General features: G+C 49.5%; 1 protein-coding gene across 8 annotated transcripts in view; it reads left to right on the forward strand.

Moving 5' to 3' along the window:
* CDH23 (cadherin related 23) overlaps positions 1-26757 on the forward strand; it is a 433102-nt gene that overhangs the window by 32549 nt on the left and 373796 nt on the right. For all 8 annotated transcript variants that reach the window (XR_006345354.1, XM_043925746.1, XM_043925738.1 and 5 more), the window contains exons 2-3: positions 15399-15470; positions 22853-22930. Coding sequence is in view for 7 of the 8 variants with exons in the window: in XM_043925746.1 (XP_043781681.1) it covers positions 15404-15470; positions 22853-22930 (145 nt within the window). In the remaining variant the exon portion in view is untranslated. The remainder of the gene's footprint in view (positions 1-15398; positions 15471-22852; positions 22931-26757) is intronic.

Consider the following 26757-nt stretch of genomic DNA (forward strand, 5'->3'; position numbering starts at 1 on the left):
ACCCCTTGGCCAGTTTTCAGCATACAGTTGATCCTCTCAGCACTCAGCTTCCTCCTTGGTGAAATGGCCTAACATCTGCCTGTCTAGATTCGCAGTCATGTTTGCAGAAAGCCTTTGCAGAGTTAAAACTACAGAGATATCCTCCTGGCAGCTGCCTAGAGTTGGGGGTCACGCCTCAGGATGCAGCATGGAAATTGCTGGGTGATGGCTGCCCAGCATCCCAGATTCTTTGGGGTAGGCTTTGGGGTATAAGAGGCAAGAGTGGAAAGGGAGAAGGAGGTGGAGACTTGGGACAGATGTGGACCCCTCCCTCTGTCTGGTGAGAGAGCTCACCCCCCTGTACTGAACACAGTCCCACCCACAGTTCCCTTGACTGCCCCCTGGCCCCCAAGCAAATGGTCTTGACTTGTCTGGGGGCAGGGCACTGGTCAGCATCTGTGAGGCAGAAAACAGCAGAGCTGGGAAAACCAAGTCAGCTTCGCCCTTCACAGAGGCAGGCCCGGATTTTCCAAAGGCTATGCTCAGAACCTGGGGTCTCCATTTTCATCCCTGGCTCTCAGGCTGAAGGGCTGAAGCTGAAGGCAGCCTTTATGGCTCTCAGTGTCTGTGTTTGCAACATGGGTTGCCTGGCCCAGGTTGGCTTACCACGGGACGTGGACTTCACGGGTAGCAAGACGGGGCTAGGTGAGGCCAAGCCACCTCCCTGATTGGAGGTGGGAGGCAGGGCCCAGGGAGGCAAGCAGAAGGGTCTGCACAGTGGTCGAACTTGCCAAGTTAACTGGCTTAATTTTTGACACACTTCAGTTTCTACACTAGTTTGCTTTCTTTCTAAATTTAGTTTTTATATTTTAAACAGCTTTATTGAGATGGTGTTCACATATGATACTATTTACCCACTTAGAGTCTACAATTCAGTGGTTATTAGTACAGTCACAGAAAAGTACAACTTTTGCTACAGTGTATTTTGGAACATTTTCATCCTTTTCAAAAGAAACTCCATACCTTTTAGCTATCACCCCTGCATCCTTCCATCATTTCAACCCTAAGCAACCACTAATCTATGTCCTGTCTGTATAGATTTATCTTTTCTGGCCAGACATTTCATATAGGTAGATTCATGTAACATGTGGTCTTTTGTGACTGACTTCTTTGACTTAACATGATGATTTGAAGGTTCATCTATGTTGTATCAGTACTTTGTTAATTTTTATGCCTGAATAATATCCCATTGCAAGGATATAACATCTTTTTTTTATTCATTTGTCCATTAATGGACATTTGGGTTGTTTCACCTTTTGACTGTTAAGAATAATAATGCTTGAATGTTCAAGTTTCTATGTGGACATAGGTCTTAATTTCTCTTAGCTGTATACCTAGAAGTGATATTACTGGGTCTTATGATAACTCTGTAATAGTTTGAGGAATAGTCAGACTATTTTAAAGTGGCTGCACCATTTTACATTCCTATCAGCAATGTAGGAGGGTTCAATTTTTCCATATCCTCTCCAACACTGCTGTTACCTGTCTTTTTGATTACAGCTGTACTAGTGAGTGTGAAGGGTAGCTCACTGTGGTTTTGATTTGCATTTCCCCGATGACCAGTGACGCTGAGCATCTTGTCATGTGCTTATTGGCCATTTGTACATCTTCCTTGGAGAAATGTCTGTTCAGATCCTTCAGCGATCTTTTAATTGAGTTATTCATCTTTTCACTATTAGGTTGTAGGAGTTCTTTATATATTCTAGATAAGTCCCTTGTTAGATGTATGATTTGCACATATTTTCTTCCATTCTGGGTTGTCTTTTCACTCTCTTGATAGTGTCCTTTGAAGTATACATATTTTTAATTTTTATGAAGCCAACTTATCTACTGTTCTTATGTTGTTTATGCTTTTGGTGTCATGTTTAAGAAACCATTGCCTAATTTAAGGTCATGAAGATTTACACCTGTTTTTCTTTGATGAGTTTTAGCTCTTTCATTTAGGTTTTTGATCCATTTTGATCCATTTTGAAGCTGCATAACAAACCATTACAACAATCATTTACTTTTACTCGTGTGTCAATGGGCCAACTGGGGAGGGTAGATGGAGTGAGCCAGGGCCCAAATTTATTCTTTTGCACCTTGCTATCTAGTTGCCCCAGTACCGTTTGTTGAAAAGACAGTTAAATGGACTTGACCCCTTTGTTGAAAATCAGTTGACCATAGACATATAGTTTTATTTCTGGAGCGTCAATTCTATTCTGATCTATAAGTCTCTTTGAATGCCAGAACCATGCTGTCTTGATTACTAGCTTGTTTTTAAATGGAGTATTTGCTGCCTTGTTTAAATACTATTAGTACTTCAATGCAGATAGCTAAGAAAATACAGAAAAACATTAAGGACAGAAAAATCACCTGTTATCTCACTACACAAAAATAAAATAAAGGTGCTGCTTTTATTGTGTTTACTGTGTTTCTGCAGTATATTTTCTCTACAGGTTCATACATCTATCATTTTTTTCCAACACAGTAACACGCTTTGCGTAGTCTTGTAGATTGCGTTTTCTGTTTAACAGTTTGCCATGAACATTTTTCCTTGTCAATAAACATTCTCTGAAAACATGGTTTTCCATGGCTGCCTCATAGTTGGCTATATGAAACCGCCCTAACTTACTCATGTAAAACCTCTGTCATTGATCATTGAGTTGCCTGTTTTTATGAGTATAAACAGTGCTGCCACAAACATCCTCAAAACAAACCTTTGTGCCACGATTCTGACAATTTCCTTAGCGGAATTCCTGCCTGTGGGACTGCAAAGTCAGAAGGTGTGGGAGTGTTTTCAGGTTAGAGTTTCATTGTGCCAAAGGCCTCCCAGAAAGCTGTACCATTCATACTAGAGGGGATTCTCATAAAAAACACAGTGTGGAATATAGCGTGACTCAAAAGCTGTTTTGGAATTATTTCTATACTTTAGGTATTAATCCCTTATCAGATATGTGATTTGCAAATATCTTTTGCAGGTTTGCCATTTTACTCTGTAGATAGCGTCGTTTGATGCACACACGTTTTTCATTTTGATGAAGTCCAATTTATTTATCTTTTTATTGCCTGTGCTTTTGATGTTATAGTCAAATCCAATGGCTAGAGGATTTCCCTCTGTGTTTTCTTCTATGGGTATATACATTTCATAGTGCGGTATCAGTCATTTATCGCCTCAGTAAAGCTGCATAACAAACCATTACAACAATCATTTACTTTTACTCGTGTGTCAATGGGCCAACTGGGGAGGGTCAGCAAACCTAGGCCTGATGTGACTGAGCCTGTATCTGGACCCTCTTGTGGGTTCAGTCTGCTCACTTTTCCTGGGGCATGTTCTTCTCAGATTGAAAGGCAGGTGCTCAAGAGGCAAGTCTCTCTGCACAAAAGCTGTGCTTCTGCTCATAGGGAGGTTAGCCAAAGCATCCATTTGTCAAAGCGAGTCACATGGTCAAGCCCAGCATCGAGGGTGGAATAGCATCTTCTGCCTACTGTGAGACCCCAGCATGGGTGTAGATGCTCAATCCTATGCAGAGTGAAGGGTTGGGACCAGTAATTTGGTCATCCACAGTGATGACTGGGGACAGGAATGAACCTGGCAGATTTGAGACTGTTAAGTAGCTAGTGTGCCTGAAAGATGGTGATGAAGGGTGTAGGGAGGAAAGTGCCGCTTACTGGATGCATGAAAAATATCAGTTACTGAATTAATCAAAAAATTAAAAGAATGTATCAACGGAAGTGGATTTACTGAGATGGGAAAGATGAGGAGGGGGAACCTTTGGAGAAGAAATTGGCTCACTGTTGGATAAGTTAAATGTTAGAGGCACACCAAGAGGAGATGTTAAGTTGGCAGATGGCTGTATGTGCTAGACTCCGCTTTCAAGGAACTGAGGGTCTTCTTGCAGAAGGAGGAGGTTAGTCTAACTAACCCTGGTGGCTGGGATAGCTGTCTCCAAAAATGTAAGAAGGATGAGGGGAGCTGAGGATCTCACTGCCAGCAGAGGTCTGGGAAGCCTTCATGGAAGATGTGGCATTAGAGCTGTGCATTGAAGAGAGGCTGGTTATGCAAGGTGCGGCTAGGTGGTGCTTTGGTTGGAGAAAATAGCATGACCCAGGCACAGAGGGAGAGCACAGGGTGTGGTGACAGGCAGTGCCCCTTGGGGTAGAGGGTACAGATTTTAGCAACATGCCAGAGCTGGGCCAATGTCTGTTGCCTGTTCTCTGCTGGTGAGTTGGGAGATAGGAGAAAGCTGACTTTGATCAACTCTGTTCTTCTTCCCAGCCCTAGTGGGACTGGGGATCTGAGGATCAGGACCCTCAGCTGCCTTTTCTGAAACAAAAAAAAAGAATGAGTCCCTGGTGCTGGTGACAGAAAGGGGAAACTGGCCCTTTCTTAATTGTTGAAGGGAGTGTGACATAATGCACCCTCTTTGGAGAGCAGTTTGTCAACACCTATAAAAATATGAAAATCTCCTACTTCCCATATTTATATAGACATGGAAATAAGGATATTCATTATGGTTTCATTCATTAATGCAAAGGTTTAAAACAAACTAAATGTACATCACTGTTGTTGTTCAGTCTCTAAGTTGTGTCCAACTCTTTGTGATAGTATGGATTGCAACACTCCAGGCTCCTCTGTCCTCCACTGTCTCCTGGAGTTTGCTCAGATGCATGTCCATTGAGTCAGTGATGCTGTCTAACTATCTCTTCCTCTGCTGCTGCTTCTCCTTTTACCTTCAGTCTTTCCCAGCATCGAGGTCTTTTCCAGAGAGTCAGCTCTTTGCATCAGGTGGCCGAAGTATAGGAGCTTCAGCTTCAGCATCGGTCCTTTCAGTGAATGTTCAGGATTGATTTCCTTTAGGATTGATTGGTTGGATCTCCTTGCAGTCCAAGGGACTCTCAAGAGTCTTTTCCAGCACCACAATTCAAAAGCATCAGTTCTTCAGCACTCAGTCTTCTTTATGGTCCAACTCTCACATCCATACATGACTCCTGGGGAAACCATAGCTTTGGCTATATGGACTTTTGTTGGCAAAGTGATGTCTCTTCTTTTTAATGTGCTGTCTAGGTTTGTCATAGCTTTTCTTCCAAGAAGCAAGTGTCTTTTAATTTCATGGGTGCAGTCATCGTCTGCAGTGATTTTGGAGCCTAAGAAAATAAAATCTGGCACTGTTTCCACTTTTTTCCCTTCTGTTTGCCACGAAGTGATGGGACTGGATCTTGGTGTTTTGTTTTTTGAATGTTGAGTTTCAAGCCAGCTTTTTCACTCTCCTCTTTCACCCTCATCAAGAGGTTCTTTAGTTCCTTTTCACTTTCTGCCATTAGAGCAGTATCATCTGCATATCTGAGGTTGTGGATATTTCTCCCGGCAGTCTTGATTCCAGCTTGTGATTCATTCAGCCCAGCATTTCACATGATGTACTCTGAATATAAGTTAAATAAGCAGAGTGACAGTATACAGCCTTGTACTCCTTTGAACCAGCCTTTGTACTCCTAATTTTGAACCAGTCAGTTGTCCCATGCCTAGTCCTAACTGTTGCTTCTTGAACATGTACAAGTTTCTTAGGAGACAGGTGAGGTGGTCTGATACTCCTGTCTCTTTAAGAATTTTCCAGTTTGCTGTGATCCACACAGTCAAAGGCTTTAGCATAGTTAATGAAGCAGAAGTAGATGTTTTTCTGGAACTTCCTTGTTTTCTCCATGATCCAACAAATGTTGGCAATTTGATCTCTAGTCCCTCTGCTTTTTCTAAACACAACTTGTGTATCTGAAAGTTCCTAATTCACGTAATGCTGAAGCCGAGCTGGAAGGATTTTGAGCATAACCTTGCTAGAATGTGATGAGCGCAATTGTATGGTAGTTTGAATATTCTTTGGCATTGCCCTTTTCTTTGGGATTGGGATGAAAACTGACCTTTTCCAGTCCTGAGGCCACTGACAAGTTTTCTGAATTTGTTGACATATTGAGTGCAGCACTTTCACAGCATCATCTTTTAGGAAATAGCTCAGTTGGAATTCCATCACCTCCAGTAACTTTGTTCATAGTAGTGCTTCCTATGGCCCACTTGACTTCAGACTCCAGGATGTCTGGCTGTAGGTGAGTGACTACACCGTTGTGGTTATCTGGGTCATTAAGACAATTTTTGTATAGTTCTGTGTGTTCTTGCCACCTCTTCTTAATCTCTTCTGCTTCTGTTAGGTCCTTTCCATTTATTTATTCCCTTTATCATGACCATCGTTGCATGAAATGTTCCCTTGATATCTCCAGTTTTCTTGAAGAGATCTCTATAGTCTTTCCTGTTCTATTGTTTTCCTCTATTTCTTTGCATTGTTCATTTAAGAAGGCCTTATCTCTCCTTGCTATTCTTTGAAACTCTGCATTCATTTGGGTGTATCTTTCCCCTTCTCTCTTGCCTTCTCTTCTTTCCTCAGCTATTGTAAAGCCTCCTCAGACAACCTCCTTGCCTTCTTGCATTTCTTTTTCTTTGGGATGGTTTTGGTCACTGCCTCCTGTGTAGTGTTATGAACCTCCATCCATAGTTCTTCAGGCACTCTGTCTACAAGATCTAATCCCTTGAATCTGTTTATCACCTCCACTCTATAATCATAAGTGATTTGATTTAGGTCATACCTGAATGACCTAGTGGTTTCCCCTACTTCCTTCAATTTAAGCCTGAATTTTTCAATAAGGAGCTCATGGTCTGAGTCACAGTCAGCTCTAGGTCTTGTTTTTGCTGACTGTATAGAGCTTCTCCATCTTTGGCTCCAAAGAACATAATCTGATTTCATTATTGACCATCTGGTGATGCCCATCAGAGTCATGTAGAGTCATCTCTAAAGTTGTTAGAAAAGGGTATTTGTTATGCCCAGCATGTCCATCAGCAGGGGTTAATTATGGTCTCTTCATATAGAACACTCTGCAGCTGCTAAAAATAACAAGGCAGCTCTGTGTGTACTGAGATAGAACAACCTTCAGGATACGTTGTCATGTGAGACAGCTAGGAGTAGGAGAGCGTGAAGAGCCCTTAGCTTTTTTTTTAAGAGGAGAGACCTATGTGCTATGTCCTCACGTGTACCTACAATACTTCAGAAATTGCTGGTTGCCTCTGGAAAGGTGTGGGCTTGGGTGGAAGGGAGACTCCCTTCCTGCTCAACACCTCCTGTGCACTTGTGTACCATGTCTGTGTGTGACTTCCAGAAAGGACAGAATAAAATATAGTTCCTGCTGGATGATTTTTTTTGAAGTATAGGTTGAGGGGACTCAGGATACCAGGCCTCCCATGGAGGATGCTGGACCACCTGAGATGCCCCCATGGGGGTCTCAGGCTATGCCCTTCCCAGTCCTGCCTGACTCACGTGCCTCCCCCTATCTCGGACCCTGGTTCATCCAGTGGGAACTTTGGGGAGGGCACAAGAACAGAATGGCCACCAGGAGGTCTTTCCCCTCCTTCTGGGTAGGGTCCCTGTAAGTGCCCTCCCATCCCAGCAGCCTCCCCAGCCAGCGGCCTGGCCTGGATGGTGTGGACTCTGAAGCATGGCGGTCGGTGGCCGACCGTGGCTTTTCCATCAGGGGCCCTAATGGTGTGTCTGCAGGTGCCTCCTCGCATGCACGAACATCTCTGTGTGTAGTGGTGGTGAATAATCCCCAAATTGTCTTTGATTTCTGCAGTGTATTTCTGTATTTCTATTCAAAGTTGAGTGCGTCTGATTTTATGGGAATTCATAACAGTTCAAACGACATCGTGGCACCCTGCTGTGAAAATCTCTCATTCCTGAGAAGCTGAAATGCTGCTCAGATGTCCCCTCCTGCCCTTTCCCTCCCCCTCTGCTCGGTTCCTTCTTGGCTCCTTGCTGCTGGGACGGAAAGTGCTGCCTCTCCATACACTGAGTGCACCCTCTGCCCCTGCGTCCTGACTGGGCTGCTGCGGGGAGCGGTGGGAGATGGGGACAGGAGGGTCCCACCCAGGAGCTGAGCCAAGAGTGGGCTGGTTTCTGGGAAGAGGGGAGAGGGCTTTGCTCCGCACCCAGCAGAGGCAGGCTTTCCAGTCTGTCCAGGAAGCCAGGCTGCCTGGCTTCTCAGGTTTGGTTCAGAGGCTTTTGGTGAAACCCCTGAAGGTTGGGAGGAATCTGACACTCTCCCACCTGGGGAAAGGGGGGATGGGAAGGAGGGACCCTCCAGGGTTGGGCCAGGGGCCCCACTGGGTGAAGGGACATCCCCTGCAGCAGTTCAGAGCTTGCATGTGTGTGAGAGGGAGTGAAATACATTAGGGCGCTCATTTTACTTGTAAATTGCTAGTGTTTCCCCTGCTATGAAATTGTTGGTGTTCCTCTGCCCCAGCCCCCTACCCTGGGAAAGAAGAGCGCTCAGAACAGGCCCAAGCTTCAGACCTGGGCCTGGTCGCCAAAGCCTCGGCTTTAGCCCTCTCTTCTGTTCTTGGGTCTCCATTGGTGGAGCAGGTGGAGTCCTCTTGATGATGGGCCTCCTTAGACCTCCTGTCCGCAGCATGGGCCTGAAGGCCAAGAGGCTTGTCTTCTGAGCTGGGACTTCTGCCCTGGAGGGAGGGAACTCCTGCCCCTAGAAGGGTCTGAGCAGCTGCCGAGGGGTGTGGTTAACCTGAAGACCATCAAGGACCCACCCAGCTCTAAGGGTCTCCTCTGGCATTCAGAGGACTGCAGGCCTGGGGGTGTAGGGGTTGGGGCAGGGCTCAGCGGAGTGGAGGAAGAAGCTTCCTAATCAGAGTTGTCTGTCTGTTCATGGGCTGCTGGCAGCGCTTTGGTAGGGTGGACACAAGTTAGGTCTCTGATTGTCAAAACGTTGAGTGTGTATTATAGAAAATGAGGAAAATGAAAATCGTATGTGGAAGAATATAAAATCAGTCATAACCTTACCAGTCAGATAAAACCACTGTTTCACATGACTGTCCTGTATGTGCATCCCACACAGACACACGTGCACACATGTTCGAAGCCATACACAATCCTCTGCGTGCTTTCTGTGGGCATCCACCACTGAACCAGTCCCCGAGGGTGTCTGGGCTGTGCCACTGTCGTAAATAACACAGCCATGGACATCCTGTGGCTGAGTGTCTGTGCTCAGCCATGATGGTTTCCTCAGCTAAAGTTCTAGACTTGCTGGGCCACGAGGGCAGACACGTCTTTAGGCTCCTCACACAGGTTTCAAGTATTCCTTTGTTTTCAGCCGAGCTGCCTCAGCTCAAAGGTGTGGGGCACAGAGATCTTGTCCCTCTGGTGGCTTCAAGTGCTGGTGACACGCACATTTACATCTGTGGCCCCACCTCAGGCCTGAGCTCTAGTTGAGGGTGTCCTCCTCCCTGTCTAGCATCACTGGTTGGTGGTCACCGGCCATTCCAGACTCGCTCCGTCCCAGCCTGAGCTTCAAATCTTGCTCCTTGGTCGGTCCCGGCAGCAGCTTTTCCCTGTCCTGGGCCAGAACCCTTGGCTCAGTTCTTTCTCGTGCAGCTCTATCCATTCCAGCAGGAAACTCTGAGTTCTACTTTGAAAATGTCCCCATCTGCCAGATCTCAGACTTGCTGCTTGAGTCCCTGCCAGAGCCCCCGTCCCCTCCGGCCTGCATCACTGTGGCAGCCTCCACACCTGTCTGCCTGTATCTGCCCTTACCCTTCATAGTGAGTCCTCGTCTCCGCAGCCAGTGTACTCCTTTAACCCCTGAGTCATTCTCATCTGTCTTGGCTGTCTGAAGACCACGGCTCCCAGTTTACTCATGTCCCTGGTTTATAAGGTGCCCATGGTGGGCCCATTGCCCTCTGCCCTCATCTCTTACGATTCTCCCCACAGTGCACTCCACTAGCTGCACTGGCCTCCTCACCATTCCTCAGGGATGCTAGCTCGTCTTGCCTCAGGGCCTTTGCACAGGCTGTTGTCTCTGCCCAGAAGGCATTTTCCCCAGGTAGCATGGCTCACTCTCCTGTTTCTTCAAGCATGGGTTCATAGATTATCTTCAGAGGTACTCAGACCTCTTGCCCTGCTCCTTTTCTCTTTCCTTAGCACGTATCATCCCCAGCACACTGTAGAACTTGCTCACCGATGCTGTTTGTGCTGGTCTCCCGGGGGGGATGCCAGCTCCCTCTTGGCCAGGTCTTTAGTTTGTATGGCAGGGTCTAGCACCGTGCCCACGCCTGGCCCACAGCAGGTAATGTTGGGGTAGACATTGCCCCACACTTGGCTTGGAAGCTTTACCCTGCAGCTCACAGGCTCTCTCAGGTGTACATGAGGCTCTGATTTGATTTTGGGGGTCATTCCTCTGTGGGTCAGTTCCCTCGATGTTATAACTGTACCATCTGCCAGAGCCTCCCCTGCTGGCCCTCAGCCCAGGCCTCCATGAGTAGCAGGTCTTTATGGGCTGAAGTCAGGACAAGGTGAAGGCCAGGGTGGGGAGGGGGTGCTGCCTTGAATCGAGGACAGTTTTTTGTCCACTCCTTCCAGGGACAAAGGTGTTAACCTCTCAGGGCTGGTGCTGGAGGAGACATGAGGGTGCAGAGGAGGGGACTTGGTCACCCTGGTGGTGCATGCATTCTCTTGTTGGTACTGGTTCCAGAGCAATGTCTGTCAGATGCCAACAGCATGGAGGGACAGCGGAAACAGGATCCTGCTCGCCAGCCCTAACTGTGCCTCTTCTTCTTGGCACATTAACGTGGCCTTGCTGCTGGCTCCTATATACTGTGGCTGTGGACCATGTTGGATTCTGACCCAGGCTTGACTTCCTGGCCTCTGAGTAGATGCAGGATCCTGCCCAGAGCCTTCCCACCAGGCCCTCACCCTGGGCCTGCCCTGGGACACATGTCTGAGCTCAGCAAGGCTTGGGGCTGAGGCTAGGAGACCTTGGGCTTGGCCACTTACTAGCTCTGTGACCTCAAGCTTTACCTGCCTGAGCCCCAGAGTGCAGAACACACAGTGGCTGGCATGTAATAGGCTCTCAGTAGACGTTGACATTCTGCCTCTTAAACTCTGTGCAGCTCACATCTCAGCTCTTCGGGAAGGCTCGAGAGTTCTCTGTTCACCTGGCCTCGGACAGCGACAGGCGCGATTGCTTATCTGGTACCTCACCCACATCTGCAGCCATTCTCATGGCTCCTTATCCTCCCACGGTGCCTGGTACTGGGCTTGGCATGAAAAAAGTTGCTGGAATTGGCAGCCTGAGGGCTTTGGATCTTCTTGGCAGTGGGTATGTTTCAGAGATTTCTGGAAAGCTTCCTGCCAGAGTGGATTTTGGGGCAGACAGCTCTAACACTGCTTGTACCTCTGGGGCAGGTCTCTGGCACCTATCCCAGGTCAGACAAGAAGCCCAGCACAGAAGGGTGTGTGTCTGGGTTCCCTGGTCCAGCAGGGACAGGTGGGGGCTGCTGGGAGCTCAGAGAGGCACAGCCTCCCAGGGTGGAGGAGGCCATGGAGCTCTGCTGCGGGGAGGGCAGAGGGCCAGGAGGCTGGGGGAACAGCTGTTGCATAGGGTGGAGCGAGGTCAGGCTCTCCCAGGGGACCCATGCCGCTCGCTGCAGCCCCAGCACTGAGGGAATGCTGGCAGGCCAAGGCAGCATCATTGCGACACCTGACCTGGAGGTGGGGGCCCAGGTGCTTCTTCTCATAGCCACCACCCTCTGTTCTCTCTGGACCCTGCTTTCCTCCTCGTGGCCGAAGGAACAAAAGGAAGAGTAAGATCTGGGATTGCTGGGAAAACCCAGCGGTGGGACGGACCCACTTTGTCCTGGCCACTCTGCTTTACCCTTTGGAGCCTGTACTCCCCGACCTAGTGTCCATGCTGCCTTGCCCCAAGGGAGGATGGAGAGTCAGGATGGAGCGCAGATTGTCCCGGCTTGGGATGCTCCCAAGGTGGTCTCTGCCAATCCTGCCGAATGAGAACGTTACCTGGCTGCCGTTGACTGACAGAGGGGTCCACTGAGGCAGTGTGAGTGCCTCTGAAGGGGAGACAGATGTTTAAGGAGAGAGGATGGGGACAGGGTGCTTGCCCAGCAGCGTCAGAGCCTAAGCCAGCACGTGGAAAGGGAGTTGCATTATACACGCCTGTGTGTTGTGCACACGCACTCACTTCTTTGTGTCACATTCATCCTGCATCTGGTTGTGTTGTGTATTGTCCTCCTTGAGGGAGGGGCCACGGCTTCCTCTTTTATAGATTAGTAAACAGGGTGGGCGGGGTGGGGGTGGGCAGCAGCACGTGTGTGTGAGTGTGTGTGCATGTGTGTGTGTGTGTGCACACTAACTCTCTTTAGTCATATCTGACTCTGACCCCATGGACTGTAGCCTGCCAGGCTCCTCTGTCCATGGGGATTCTCTAGGCAAGAATACTAGAGTGGGTTGCCATGCCCTCCTCCAGGGGATCTTCCCAACTCAGGGATCAAACCCATGTCTCTTATTTCTCCTGCATTGGCAGGCGGATTCTTTACCATTAGCGCCACCTGGGAATCCCAGCAAGGTGTGATGGAAATGGTGTGGGACTCAGGTCCAATCCTAGGTGAGCTCTCTGAGTCTTAATTTCCTCATCTATAAAATGGGGACTATAATATCTACATTTTAGAGAGATTTGGGAGGACTGAATAAAGTCGTACCTATGAAAATCCCAGTAAGTGTTCATTCATTTTCTTCCTTCCTTCCTTCCACTGTGAACTTCCTGCAACACCCAGCAGAACGTGTGCACTCCCAGCTATTTGTGGATGATCTTCTTAGCAGATGTTGTTTAATTCTCATAACAGCTGGTTTCCAAAGGCAGAGAGCTGGAGATTTTTTTTAAAAGACACTCACTCACTGTGAGATGTCAGATTGTCACTTAATTGCTCTGTGCCTCGGTTTCTCCACTTGTAAATCAGGGATAATGCTAGCAGTGCTGGCTAGCTTCTTCTCAGGATATGATAGGCTAACACAAGATAACAGATGGAAAGTGGTTTGAACATTTAGAAAAAGGCATCGTGTTCAACCTTGCTGGCAGTTAGGGAAATGCAAATTAAAGCAACAAGGCCATACTGTTTTTCATGCATCCGATTGGCAGCCATTTAAAAGAGGGATGACTTCCAGGTGGGCGCAGAGGCCCTCTCATACACTGTTGGAGGGAGTGGGAATTGCCACAGCCTTTCAGAAGGTAATATGACAATGTCTGAGAGAAGTTTACATACGTGCTCTGTGTTGTATTTAATTGGCCCATTAATGCTACTATTGGAGAACTAAGATTAAGAGCAAAGTCCCAACCCAGTTATGTGTGGCGAGATGTGCACTGCAACATTGCCTGTGTGGCAGGAACCTGGAAACACCCAGATGCCCAACAATAGGGCTGTTTGTCTCCATGACAGAACATCCGTACCATGAGCTGTTACCCAGCTCTGAAAATGGAGGAGGTGGATATGGCAGTGTCGACCTGGAGAGTTATGTGTGAATTATCATGACATGAGAAAAGTGAGTTTCTTTTGTGTAGAGGGTATCTCCATCATCCTGAAGAGAAACAGCAGCCACATCACTGACGCGCGTCTGTAGTGCGAACGGATCTGCTTGGCTCGGGAGAAAGGCCTTGCAGGATGCATACCAGGCCCAAGCTGCCTGCTCTGGCCATCAGATGGGTCATGTTTGGCTCATGAAAATGGAATTATTTGCCAACACGTAAAAATTGAATTCATATTAAAAGCCAAATTTCCAGCTTTTCATTGAGAACACTCGGAAGCTCCGGGCACACTGGACCCACATTCCCTCTTGGCTGAAACACATCAGCAGTGGTTGCTTTTGTACAGAGCACGTGGCCTCCGAATGGCCGTCTTCCCCACCACTGGTCTCCTCATTTCTGTGCCCTGCCTGGCCCCTGGGATAGGCTCTTGACCTTTGGAAACACAAAGGGGTGGCAATATAGGGCTATGATGGGGGCATTTGTCTTTTATGATGTGAAAACATCTTAGAATCTTTTCTTTCCCACATTTCTGTTTCACACCTGATAATTAGAACATCTTAAGTACAGTATTCCAGGGAAACACGGGGTACCATGGGCCACTGTGTGTGGTGTGGGGCAGGCTCCATCCTGCACTCCGCACGAGGCTGGGAGAGGGAGCTGGCTCCAAGTCCGGAACCAAGGGACTGTACTCTGGGCCCTTTCTGAAGCCCTCAGTCTGAGATCTTGCAGAGATGTAGAAGTCTCTCCACAAAAGCCCTTTTCTTCAGCTCCCGCCACCTCCCCAGGGCTTTCCTGATCATGTATTGATGAGGCAGGAGGCACGTCACCTTGGAACCAGATGCTGACCTCACCACTCACTAGTTGGGGGTCTCTGAGCAAATTGTTAAGGCTCTCAGCCTCTAGACCTTTACGAACTGGGAAGGGTAATGCCTCCCAGGCGAGGGGCATAGTAAGCGCTGCCTGAAGGAGGGTATGTGGACCCTTGGCTGGGCTGTGGGCTTGATGTGAGACACGGAGGTGGGACAGCACTAACAGACTATTTAGTGGGAGGCAGGAATTCCCAGCTGAGGAGTGCAGGCCTCTCTTGGTGTCACTGCAGGGCTCCAGGGAGGCCTGCAGGTGAAATAAGGAACCAGAGACCATGGCCCTGCTGTCATGGGGCTGGGCTTGAAGGGTGGGGCAAATCCCCACATCTGAAGGCTTAGGGACGGGAGCCTGCCTTGCTGAGCCTCTGGCTGCTGGATCCCAAATCTCTCTAGAGCTTAGCTAGACAGAAAAATCCAGATCCAACTTCCCACAGACTTGCTGGGGGCCCTGGGCAAGTTACCTCCCTTCTCTGCCTCTTTGGATACTGTGGCCTGGTGCATCCTTTCATATCCAAGGTTATGAGATGATATGCAGATATAAAAACAGGAAAGGACATGCTTGTTGGGCACTTTAGCTGAGGGAGTGGCGGGGGGGGTCGGAGCAGTGGGTCTGCTAGCCACACTGAGATCCCTGCCTTCCTGCTCAGTGCCTGTGTCCTAACTGTCCCCACTTACCAGGTTCCATCGTTCTTGAGGAATGCTATCCTAGAGTGGCAGGCAGCAGCCCTTTCCTCCACCCGTGGAGCCTAGTGTATGTCACAGACCTGTCCCTGTGCCTCTGAGCTCTGCCCACAGGCTATGCAACCCGCCTCCACGAGGGCAAAGAGGAGACTGTTGCCCCTGCCCTCATCTCCATCACTCTCAGGCTGCTGTGCTATACCCAGCGTTGGACGATGACAAAATCAGAGGCTGCAGACCCTCTCTTCCTCCCCATGCCCTCTCCCCACCCCCAACCCCCGTTTGCCTCAATTCCGTCTCCTCCTGTCTGAGACCCAGTTCTCCTGGGAGCAGCAGGGGTGGGCAGTGCTGGAGGGGCTGGAAGAGCAGGGCAGCTCCAACAGGCAGCTTCTCACCCTCTCCCCCTTTTGTCCTCAGGAGCCATGAGGTGCCACGTAGCCTCCAGCTGCCTTGTGGTCTGGCTTTCTGTGCTCATCTCTGGATGCTGGGGTAAGTCCAACCCTCTGCCTTCTCCCCCGACAGCAGGTATGGGTGGCCAGGCTTGATGATATGTGGTTGGGGTTTGTGCTCTGGGACTCCAGAGACCAGCCTTGCTATGTGTGATACTGGGCACGCACATCCCTCTCTGGGCCTCAGTTGCTTCTGTAGGATTCACAGGGCTGAAAATACCAGCCATCCCCAGGGCCTGGGACGCAGGAGGGAAGGGGAGGAGCCTTGAGAAATACTTGTGCTCTAAGGGAGGCATCTGTGACAATGAACTGTCCTTCTGGGATGCGGGGACAGGCCCTGGTTCTCTTCAGCTCCACGGTTGTCTCCTGAGCACCTGCTATGCATCTCCTGTTTGTCCAGCTCTGGGGGTATGGAAGAAATGACATTCTCAGGAGTCAAGTCTCATCGGGGAGAAAGACACGGGTGGAACTGCTATGAGCAGGGTGAATAAAGTGGTAATAAAGGCTGCACAGAGCTCCAGAGAAGCCCATTAGAAGAAAAACTCCATTGGGCCTGTGGGCACAGGAGAGCCTGATGGAAGGGAGATGTTTCATCTGGGCCCTGAAGACTGAGAAGTTGTTTAAGAAAGAGGGATGGAGGGCATCCTGGAGGAGGGAACAGCCTGAGCGAGGGGGTGGCTGCCAGGAGTCTCTCCTCCCTGCAGGGAGGACCAGCCCTCCTTCCCCTGGGCCTGCAGCAGCCAGGTCAGTGCCAGCTCTAGTGCCCACGGAGGAGGCCAGGGAAGGCCTGGGCATTTGCCTCTCCTGGACAGCGAGAGCAAAGCAGCTCTGATCTGCAGGAAGGAAGGCCAGCAGGCACAGCTGGCTCGGTGTCCCCCAGGGCCAGGGCGCCCTCAGGGAAGAGCTATGGGAACGGCATGCCAGGCGACACAGGCAAGCACATTCCTGAGGGGGGCCGGCTCCTTCTCCCACTCCAGGGAGCCGGGAGCCTCTGGAGGAAGCCAGAGCTTCATGCTTGGTGGGTTGCTGCTGGCGTCCTGCTGCCCCAGAGTCCCGTGAAAGTTGCCAGTCCTGGCTTCCAGACTGGGAGTAGTCTTTGCTGGAATGCCTCTGCAGTGGGGAGCTCACTCCCACCCAGGCAGCCCAGGAGGACAGCACAGCCTCAGAGACTCTTGGGGCAAATCTGGAAGGGGTCTCAGACCCTCTCTCCACTCCTGGCCCACTTCACAAAGGAGAGAACTGATGCCTGCAGAAGCAACAGGCCCAGGGTCATAGAGAGCAGGGCCCAACTGGGTCTCCATCCAGGTCCCTGTCCTCTACTGGGGCTTTGGTCAAAAAATCCAGGCCCCTGCCCCTCTCTGCCCCATTCACAGAGGCCTCAGTAGGGGGCACCCGAGACCAGCTCTGACCCTCTGGCTTTGCTGGAAGATGTCCTCAGCCTCCTCAGGGACTTCATGAGCTTGGACATTCATACCCTCCCCACCCCATTGAAAAGAAATATACATGTAAAAGTAAAGCAGGTGCTAAGAGCTCGGCTGCCTTCCTGGAAGAGGTGGCAGTCTCCCCTTGAGCTCTCTAAATTAGAGATTGTTCATGCATCCTAAGTGGGCACACGGCAGCAGCGTGGAGCCAAGCTGCTGTGTTCCAGCCCCACTTCTCCAGGGGGTTCTCTTGGGCAAGTTTCTTAGCTTCTCCGTGTTTCAGCTTCCTTCTCTAAAATAGGAAGGACAATAGGACTCTGCTTCTTACATTGTCAGAATGACCAGATGAATTAATATGTATATCAAGCACTTAGAATAGTGCCTAGCACATCTTAAGTGCTAAATAAGTGTTCAGTTCAGTTCAGTTGCTCAGTCCGACTCTTTGCGACCCCATGGGCTGCAGCACACCAGGCTTCTTTGTCCGTCACCAACTCCCAGAGCTTACTCAAGCTCATGTCCATTGAGTCGGTGATGCCATCCAACCATCTCATCCTTAAGTGTTAGCTCTTTTATTATCATTTGCACCTCTCTCTAAGAGGAGAAAAATGGGGTGCGGAAAACAAAGGAGTTAAGGCCTTTCCCTAGGCCACCCAGCCATTCTCTAGCCTGCCTGTGAGCTAGCCTGCTTTGCATGTGTGTGTATATGTATGTATTTATGTGTATAAATTATGTGTACACATTGCTGGCACAGTCCCCTTTCCTGGGCCCGGTCGGGGGCAGCCAGTGTGGTTCCTCTGGCACGATGAGGCCATGTAGCCCCAGCTGATCTCTCCTCCCGTTCCTGGCAGTCAGTGATAGGTCAGGCCTAGGGACAGATGCCCCCCCGATGTCATATCTCTTTGTCAGCCTGTCCTCTCTGCCAATGATTTCTACACCCCCTCCCAACATCCCGCCTGCTTCCGTGTGCTCCCTGGCATTCCTCACTGTGGGCCTGTGGGCTTATTGGAAAGGCAGGAGGCAAAGGCCTAAGGAGACCTGCCCTGCCCCTGTCTAGCCTGGCCAGTGAGCCTCCTGCCGGGTCCCACAGGCCCCGGGTGTGAGGGGCCCCTGACGGTGAGCCCCCAGGCTTCCCCACATCAGGCCCCTCACCGCTGCGCTCCCAGGGGCCACACTGCAGTCACCGTAACAGTGATGGTGTGCACGGGATACCTCTGACGGGGAGCTGTAGGGCGGGAGGGCAGTGAGGGCTTTTTGTCCTTATCTTGAGGCTGGGCAATAGTGGCCAGAGAGGTGGAGCAATTTGCCCAGGTCACGTGGCAGCAGGTGGCAGGGCTTACGAGGCCTCAGTCCTGGGTGCTGCTCCACGCGCCTTGTCCTGGGCACCTGCTGGTCTTGGATTGGGCGGCAGGGCGTAGGGCTCTACCCCACGTGGACCTCAGTGAGAACCTTGGTACCGGCAGCGGCCTGGGGAGGTGGACTTGGGCTGAAATCGGGTCTTCCTGGTTCCAGTCCAGGCTCTGCCACTTGCGGTGTTCCTCGAGCTGCAAGAATTCCCTGTCCCATCCCACAGCTCTGAGTGAAGTTGTGCTTCCTGGCCTGGTAGACACCTGGTCCTTCCCACACTGAGTGTCTTGACCACTCCACTCCTGCACCTTCCCAGCTTCGCTTCCTTCCCAAATCTTTCCCTTCCTCGCCTTTGTGGGGAGGGCCTGTCGTCCAGCACATGCAGCCCAAATTCGCCTTCTCCCTTCTCCCCTCAGGCCTGTGATGGTTTAAAGCTTGAATCTTGTTTGTGTGTTTGAAACATTTAAAGCTGGTGGACTCACATCTACTTTGTAGGGAAGGATCAGTGTGAGTGGGCCCGGGATGTGCGGAGAAGGCGTCCCGGGCTGAGTGAACAGTAGGTGCCAGAGCAGGGAATGAGCTGTGTGGGGAGGAGACAGAGGGTTGCATCGTGGTTGCAGGCAACTGGACTCCCCTTCCTTGCAGAAGAGTCACTGTGGTCCCCTCCCCTTGCCACACTCACTCACATTCCCACTTGGCCAGAGGCGTCAAGGCTCCTGAGGCAGGAGGACACAGCCTCTGCGCCTTAAAAGTATCTTTAAGTGAACAAGTGACCTGTGGGCCCGCCCCTTTCCCACTCCTCCCAGGACCCTCCCAGCCCCCACTGGCAGCCCAAGGCTGCTGGGCTTCCTGGGGTAGCAGCCCGTTCCCAGAACTCGGTCCTGCTTGCTGTGTGGCAGGCGACACATGTCCCCCGGGCTCTGCCCAGCTGCCCATGCAGGACTCCCAGTGGCTGATTATTGGCAGGTTGTGTGAAACAAAATTTGAAAAAGAACAATGCTGCTGCGGGTGATGTTTTTCTGGCTGATTTCCCTCTCCCACCAGCCTGAGCCCACCCTATATTCTCTGGGCACCTCTGAGCCTTCTCCCCTGGCTCAGCCGCTTTCCATCAGGGAGCCCAAGTCCCCCAGCAGGGATCCATCCCCCTCTGGCTGCGTGGGCAGCACTGTCATTAATTTTTGTTGTTGTTCATTCACTAAGTCGCGTCTGACTCTTTGCGACCCCATGGACTATAGCATGCCAGGCTCCTGTGTCCTACACTATCTCCCAGAGTTTGCTCAAATTCATGTCCATTGAGTCAGTGATGCTATCTAACCATCTTGGTGTTAATCATAGCTACCACTTATCGAAAGCTTGCTGTGTTTGAGAGCATGGTGCTAAGCGCTTTATGTATGTAATCTCATTTAATCCCCAGCACAGCAAAGAAGTTAAGTCTTGTTGTTATCGCTATTCTACACCTGAGTAAACTGAGGTTCGGGAAGGTTGCATGATTAGAAAGAGGTGCAGGGACGTTCCAAACAAAAGGGAAGCCCTTGATCACTGGCCCGTTTCTGAGACTGCTGTATTTGTGAGGAGCCCCAGATTCCTCATATGAGAGGGTAGAAGGGTGTGGATGAAATTCAGTGGTCAGGGAGGGCTTCTTGAAAGAAGAGACATCTAAGACAAAAACTTGAAGAATGACTAGGGATTTGGCAAGAGAAGGCAGAAGGGCCAGCAGTCCAGGGCAGGAGGGGAGAAAGAGGCTACAATGCTTGCAGAACCGGAAATGACACAGCTTGGTGCCTAAGTGAAGGCAGGTGGGGGTGGGAATCCCGCTAGTCCTGCCTGTTCCCCACTAGGAGGTCTCAGGCAATGAGGGAAGTGCTGGCCTCTGTGTTCTTGGGCCTGGCCTAAACTCTGAGGGAGCCAGGTCCGCGGAAATGAGGGAGGAGAGGGCTGTAGCCCATCCACATTCAGGGCCCCTGGAAGACCCAGCACAAGCCGCTAAAGTGCGTGCTGCACAATACTGGCCCCATGTGAGACCGGCCAGCCCCCGGCCCCCAGTGGGCAGGGTCAGAGGGGGAAGTGCCCTCACTTGCCTACTGGGGTGTTTTCCAATACCAACAACCAGTTCTCTAACTCTCCAGACACTAACTGTGTGTCCAACAATTCAGTTCAATCCTGATGCTAAGTACCTGGAGCTAGTGTCAGAGTCCACAGATTTAGGGGTTCAGCTGTACTTTAGATTCTAGTGGTGAGTCCCAGGCCACCTGTACTTCTGACCAACAAGCTATAAATCAGGGCTTCCTCCTAGCCCTTCTCAGGTTCAGTTAGCGAGAATGACTCACAGAACGCAGGGAAGTAGTTCACTTATTACATTTACTGGTTGAATATAAAGCATAAAGCGTACAACTCAGGAACAGCCAGATGGAAGAGATGCATGGGATGAGGTCTGTGTGTGGGGTGGGGGGGCTGGGATCAGGTGGAGTTTCCATGTTTCTCTAGGTGCACCATCCTTCCAGCACATCAATGTGTTCACCAACCTGGAAGCTCATCAAATCTTGGAAATCTCCAGCCCCTCTTCCCTCCTCCCTAAGGTTGGGGATGGACTGAAAGTTCCCATCAAATCACTTGGTCTTTAGTGATTGGCCCCTTCCTGAGGTTTTCTGTAGAGGCTCCACTCTAAATCATCTCATTGGGAAAAAGGAACCCTCCTATCCCATTGGTGGGAGTGTAAATTGGTGCAGCCTCTATGGAGAACAGTATGGAGGTTCCTTAAAAAACTAAAAATAGTTACCATATGATCCAGCATTCCCACTCCTGGGCATATATCTGGAGAAAACTCTATTTCAAAAAGATACATGCATCCCAGTGTTTATAGCAGCATTATTTATAGTAGCCAAGACATGGAAGCAACCTAAATGTCCATCAACAGAGGACTGGATAAAGAAGATGTGGTACATGTATACAATGGAATACTACTCAGCCATAAAATGAATGCAGTAATGCCATTTGCAGTTACATGGATACAACCAGAGTTTATCATACTAAGTGAAGTAAGTCAGACAGACAAAGACAAATACCAGTGATGCTACTTATACATGGAATCTAAAATATGACACAACTGAACTTATTTACAAAACAGAAACAGACCCACAGACATAAAAAAAAAAGCTTATGGTTACTAGAGGGGAAAGGTAGGGGGAGGGATAAATTAGGAATTTGGAATTAGCAGATCCAAACTACTATATATAAAATAAATAGCTAAGAAGGTTCTACCATTCATCACAAGGAACTATATTCAATATCTTATAATAAACTATATAGTGGAAAAGAACATGAAAAGAACTGAATCACTTTTCTTTCTCCAGAAATTAACACAGCATTGTAAATTAACATACTTTAAAATTTTTTTAATTAAAAAAAATCACCTCATTTGCATAAACTTTCAGTTCAGTTCAGTTGCTCAGTTGTGTCTGACTCTGAGACCCCATGGACTGTAGCACACTAGGCTTCCCTGTCCATCACCAGCTCCCGGAGCTTGAACAAACTCATGTCCATCGAGTTGGTGATACCATCCAACCGCCTCATCCTCTGTCGTCCATTTCTCCTCCTGTCTTGAATCTTTCCCAGCATCAGGGTCTTTTCTAATGAGTCATTTCTTCATATCAGGTGGCCAAAGTATTGCATAAACTTAGGTGTGGTCAAAGGAACTCCTTATGAGTAACAAAAGACACTCCTCTTGCTCTGAAAAATTCCAAGGAGTTTTGAAGCTCTGTGCCAAGCCAAATTCTGGGCACCAGAGTTCCAGTGGTTAACAAAGTAGACGGCTCTTTTCCTTACCAAGCTCCCACTCTGTGTATAGCTGGGCTGCCCAGCAGAAATACAGTGTGAGCCACAAGTGTGATCTTAAATTTTCTAGGAATGGCATTAGAAAAGAAACAGGTGCAACTCATTTTAATAATGTATTTTACATAATCCAGTATAGCTACAGTATTATCATTTCCACACATAATCAATATAAAAGATGAATGAGATATTTTATACTCACTTTTCCATACAGGGCTTCCCTGATAGCTCAATTGGTAAAGAATCTGCCTGTAATGAAGAAGACCCCAGTTCAATTCCTGGGTCGGGATGATCCGCCGGAGAAGGGATAGGTTACCCACTCCAGTATTCTTGGGCTTCCCTTCTGGCTCAACTGGTAAAGAATCTGCCTGCAATGTGGGAGACCTGGGTTTGATCCCTGGGTTGGGAAGATTCACTGGAGAAGGGAAAAGCTGCCCACTCCAGTATCCTGGCCCGGAGAATTCCATGAACTGTATAGTCCGTAGGGTTGCAAAGAGTCGGACACAACTGAGAGACTTTCACTTTCCATACAAGGTCTTCAAAAACCTTCAAAAAAATGTATATTTTTACATTTCATCACATCCTAATGTGGACCAGGGCTCAATAGCTACACGTGGCTGCTGGCCTGGCTGACCAAATGACCTCACAGCCTTCTGCCTGCCTTCCTAGTTACTCCTGGTTTGCCTTGAGGCAGAGCAGCGAGCTACCAGGGGCCGTGGCACTGGATGCAGAGTCAGTGCCCATTGTAGCCTCTACTCTGCGCCCCTTGCAGAACGCATGGAATTGGCATGAGGGTACTTGACTGATGCTCTTCTTCTCTAACTTCCAGGCCAGGTGAACCGACTGCCCTTCTTCACCAACCACTTCTTTGACACATACCTGCTGATCAGTGAGGATACGCCTGTGGGTGAGTTGGCACAAGGGCTGGTGGGCATGCAGGGTGGTATGGGGTGGCCTCCTTTCCCACAAGTGAAAGAGATCTTAGACATGGAGATGATAATCCCCCTGTGATTGGAACCTCTCCCATGGTGTCCCTGATGGATGTTCATGTGGTCTCTTCTTGGTTGCCTCCAGGGATGGGGCACTCACTACTTCCTGTGATGGCCCATTCCAAAAGAGAGGAGGTCTCAGTATCAAAGATTTTATCACATTAAGCCCAAGTTGCTTAACTTTCACTTCTCCATTAATTTTGTCCTACAAAATGGCTTGTTCTTCTTCCTTGTGAAAATTTGAAGATGGAAGCTCTTATAATTTGATTTGCAGCCTTTTGTACTTTTCTGTGATTACTGAGTTTTCTCTGCACTGGGTATGCCTGTTTTTTGTCATTAAAAAAAAAAAACTGTTTAGGAAGTGATCATGAGCATCTTGGTCCATGCCCCTCACCACCTCCCACCTGCCCCAACTTGACTCACCTCATCACCCAGGTCTGTCCTCGTGAGCCCTTCCTGAGGGCCAGGCTCCTTTACCTGCAGCTGGAGGTCGGCAGACGTAGCCCCATGGCCTTAGCCCAGCTCTAGGGATCCCGAAGCTTCTCAAGAAATGGGGTTGACTTGATCAAACCCATCTTGCAGCTGTGCTGGTGGGACAGCACTGGTCCTGTGTGTGTGTGTTAGTCATTCACTCATGTTTGACTCTTTGTGACCCCATGGACTGTAGCTGGCCAGGTTCCTCTGTCCATGGAATTCTTCAGGCAAGAATACTGGAGTGGGTAGCCACTCCCTTCTCTAGGGGATCTTCCCCATCCAGGGATTGAATCCGGGTCTCCCGCACCGCAGGCAGATTCTTTACCATCTGAGCCACCAAGGAAGCCTGTGAGCACAGAGGAAAACCACGCCACGTCACATTCACCAACACTCCCTCTTGTGTCCTTTCATTCTTGTCTGTTTTAGAGAAAGTGCTTGTAATCTGGGGCTTCTTACCCTCAGATCTGCCTGCTTTGTGGGTATCAGGGTAGAGCTGTGTACCAGGAGCAGTATATATAAAGGGCCAGCATGGTGCATCTTTCGGGAGCATCACTTGTACTTGAAAGTGAATTCTTAAACTTAGTGTCATTTATGTAAATTAAAATAGATCTAGTAATACAGCCTCACTGATTTGTTTGACTATTCAGTCTGTTTCAGTCTTCCAGTGTTTTATCTTGAACTGATACTTAGTGTAAGTAAAAAGGTCAGAGTTGGGATTCCTGGTTTAAGTATCATGCTTTGTCATTTTAATGAAAGTTCAGTGATTTCAAGGCATATTATGAATAATGGGTATACATTTTACAGCAGTAAATTTCTTCAGAAAATTTTTCTGTAGTTAGGTTTAAGTTATTTACAATCAAACAAGTCATTATGTGGTAAGGGGCTTAATATTCCTGAAAGAAATGGATATCTGACTAATGCCAACCAGCTGGTCAGATTTTTTCTGGTTTTAGATGTCACATGTATTTTGAAGGTAAAAGGATAAAATGAGTGAGCTTTGTCATGATTCACTATTCTAGAACTTGCATGACCTTTATTGTGTTTCCTCTGGAATGTTCTTGAAATTTTAGTTTACTAAAGATAGCTTATTAGACTTGCCAACTTACTGCTCAGCTGTATCTTTGTGAACAAGTGATATGCCCTTACAATTGTATACAGTCTGGTATGTGCAACAATGTGGAGATTCCTCAAATGATTTAAATAAAATGCTTGAACACTGAAAAAAAAAAAAAAAAAGAAAGTGAAGTAGGATGGCTTGGAGAGGGGAGGGCTCTGAAGATATTTAACTAATAGGTCATTTAAAGCACTCTTTCATATATGTAAAACCAAACCTAAATGCAAAATTCTTCAAAGAAAATGTTTGCTTGAAGAGGAGAGACTTAGTGGGCCCCAGACTCACCCCTGCTGTTTGCAGGGATGCACAAGCAGCCCCCTGCAGAGGTCTTTCCTTCCAGTCTTCCTTTTTTTGTGGATGGGTGCCAGACACAGCAGGTGTGTTTCTGACTGTTGTGGGGCTTGTCCCCATGGCCCAGTGATGCTCTGGGGCAGTGGGGGCCACTGTGTAGAAAGTAGCCTCTCTTTTGATGGTTTGCAGGCCCACACATCAGTGTTGTGAGGCTGGGTTTGGGGTTTGGTGCTCGGGGATGTGGTGTTTGAAGTGTTATCCCAGAAGGAGGCAGATTGCTTCTCTGGAATGTTCTCCCAGAGACTTAGATCACCTTCTGAGGAGTGGAAAGGATGGCTGGCAATCTTTTGGGGACCGTGCTGAGCTATTCCCCCAAACTGAGTTGGGTCAGGGCTGTTGTTTGTGGGCTCCTGGATTCTTCCTGGCTCCTCCCCAGGCCCAGACATGGCGTGGGGCTGGCATGGAGCCAGCAGAGCAGAGGCCCATTGCACGTGGACCCATAAATGATGAATGTTAGCAGCGTTTATCACCATTCGGGGTTCTACTTTTTTCAGTTCATTCACCAGTTTATCGGATATAGACGGGGTGCCTCCCTGTGCCAGGCCCGAGTGCTGTGAATTCAGAGAGGAACTTGACAGAGGGATAAAGAAACCAGAGTCATGGGTAGTAGCAGCTGCGCTGGTCGCCTGGATAAGCCCCAGTGGGGATTGGAGGGGGAGGGTCATGCCCCTGGGGGCAGGGAGAAGCAGAAGTTTGGGGGAGGTGATGGCACTTGAGCTAAGTCCCAAAAGGGTCCTTTCCATTTCTTCACACGCTGTTTCCTGTGGCTGGTTTTTGTGTCTGTCTGAACCTCATCCTCCTGGAGAGTCCTTCAGGGTGGAAGAAATATATCTGGGACAGGTGAGATCCCTGAGGCAGAGCTGTGGCCAGCCAGTCACTAGTTGGGGCTGCTGATGGAGAGGCAAAGGCCCGTCAGGTGAGTGGTGCTACCGCTTGTGGCCCTGCACTGCCCCGCTCAGCCCTGAGTGGCGGGTTCTCTGAGGCCTGTGCTGCAGGGAGGCGGGTGGGGTGCCCCCAGTGAACACACCAGCAGGCCCTGCTCCAGTTACCTTTGGCCCCAGCTCTTGATCATCTCCTGGAGATGCTGACATCGGTTGGCCTCCAGGAACAACTCCTAGGACTCGACCCGTTATGGCTGCACTTGGCAGCCACAGCAGTGGTGTCCATCTGCGGCAGTGGGGATTGATCCCAGCTCTGGGAGGCCGCAGGAGTGAGAGAGGAGTCAGTGAGCTGGAAGACAGCCCTGCTCACCTCTCTGGGCAGGGCCAGTGCTGAGCGGGCCTGCACTGTCCTCCTTGCTTCCTTTTACATGAGGATGACAGAGCCCAGTTCCACCCTGAAGGTCAGGCACCCAGTTTCCATTCCTTGCTGTGTGGCATTGGGCACGGTGCCATATCTCTCTCAGCCTCTGTCTCCCCATCTCACCAATGAGAGGGCATTGGAAAGGTGGGCCCCAGTAAGTTTTGGCCTGGGCAGTCCTGCTAGCCCAGGGTATTGTATCTCTGGGCCCTCAGATAACACAGCCCTGGAAACCTCCAGTGAGTGTTGTCACCTACTTGCCCTGGGCCGCTCAGAGTGGATGTGAAGTCATGTGGACATGCCAGGATGCAGGCCTCTGACTAGCAGTGGCCAGGGTGAGGGTAAGGGTTCAAACAGCTTGTCAGGGGACTGGCCCTCTGCTTGCTGTGTGGAACGAGGTGGCCTAGAGACTTGACTTTGAAGCTTGGCTCTCACTACCCTTTGCTCTCTGAATCTTGGTGCTCCGAACTGTAAAATGGGATGGAATAGTTTCCCCTCTGGATCATT

Source organism: Cervus elaphus, chromosome 15 (assembly GCF_910594005.1).
Source record: "Cervus elaphus chromosome 15, mCerEla1.1, whole genome shotgun sequence".
NCBI lineage: Eukaryota > Metazoa > Chordata > Mammalia > Artiodactyla > Cervidae > Cervus > Cervus elaphus.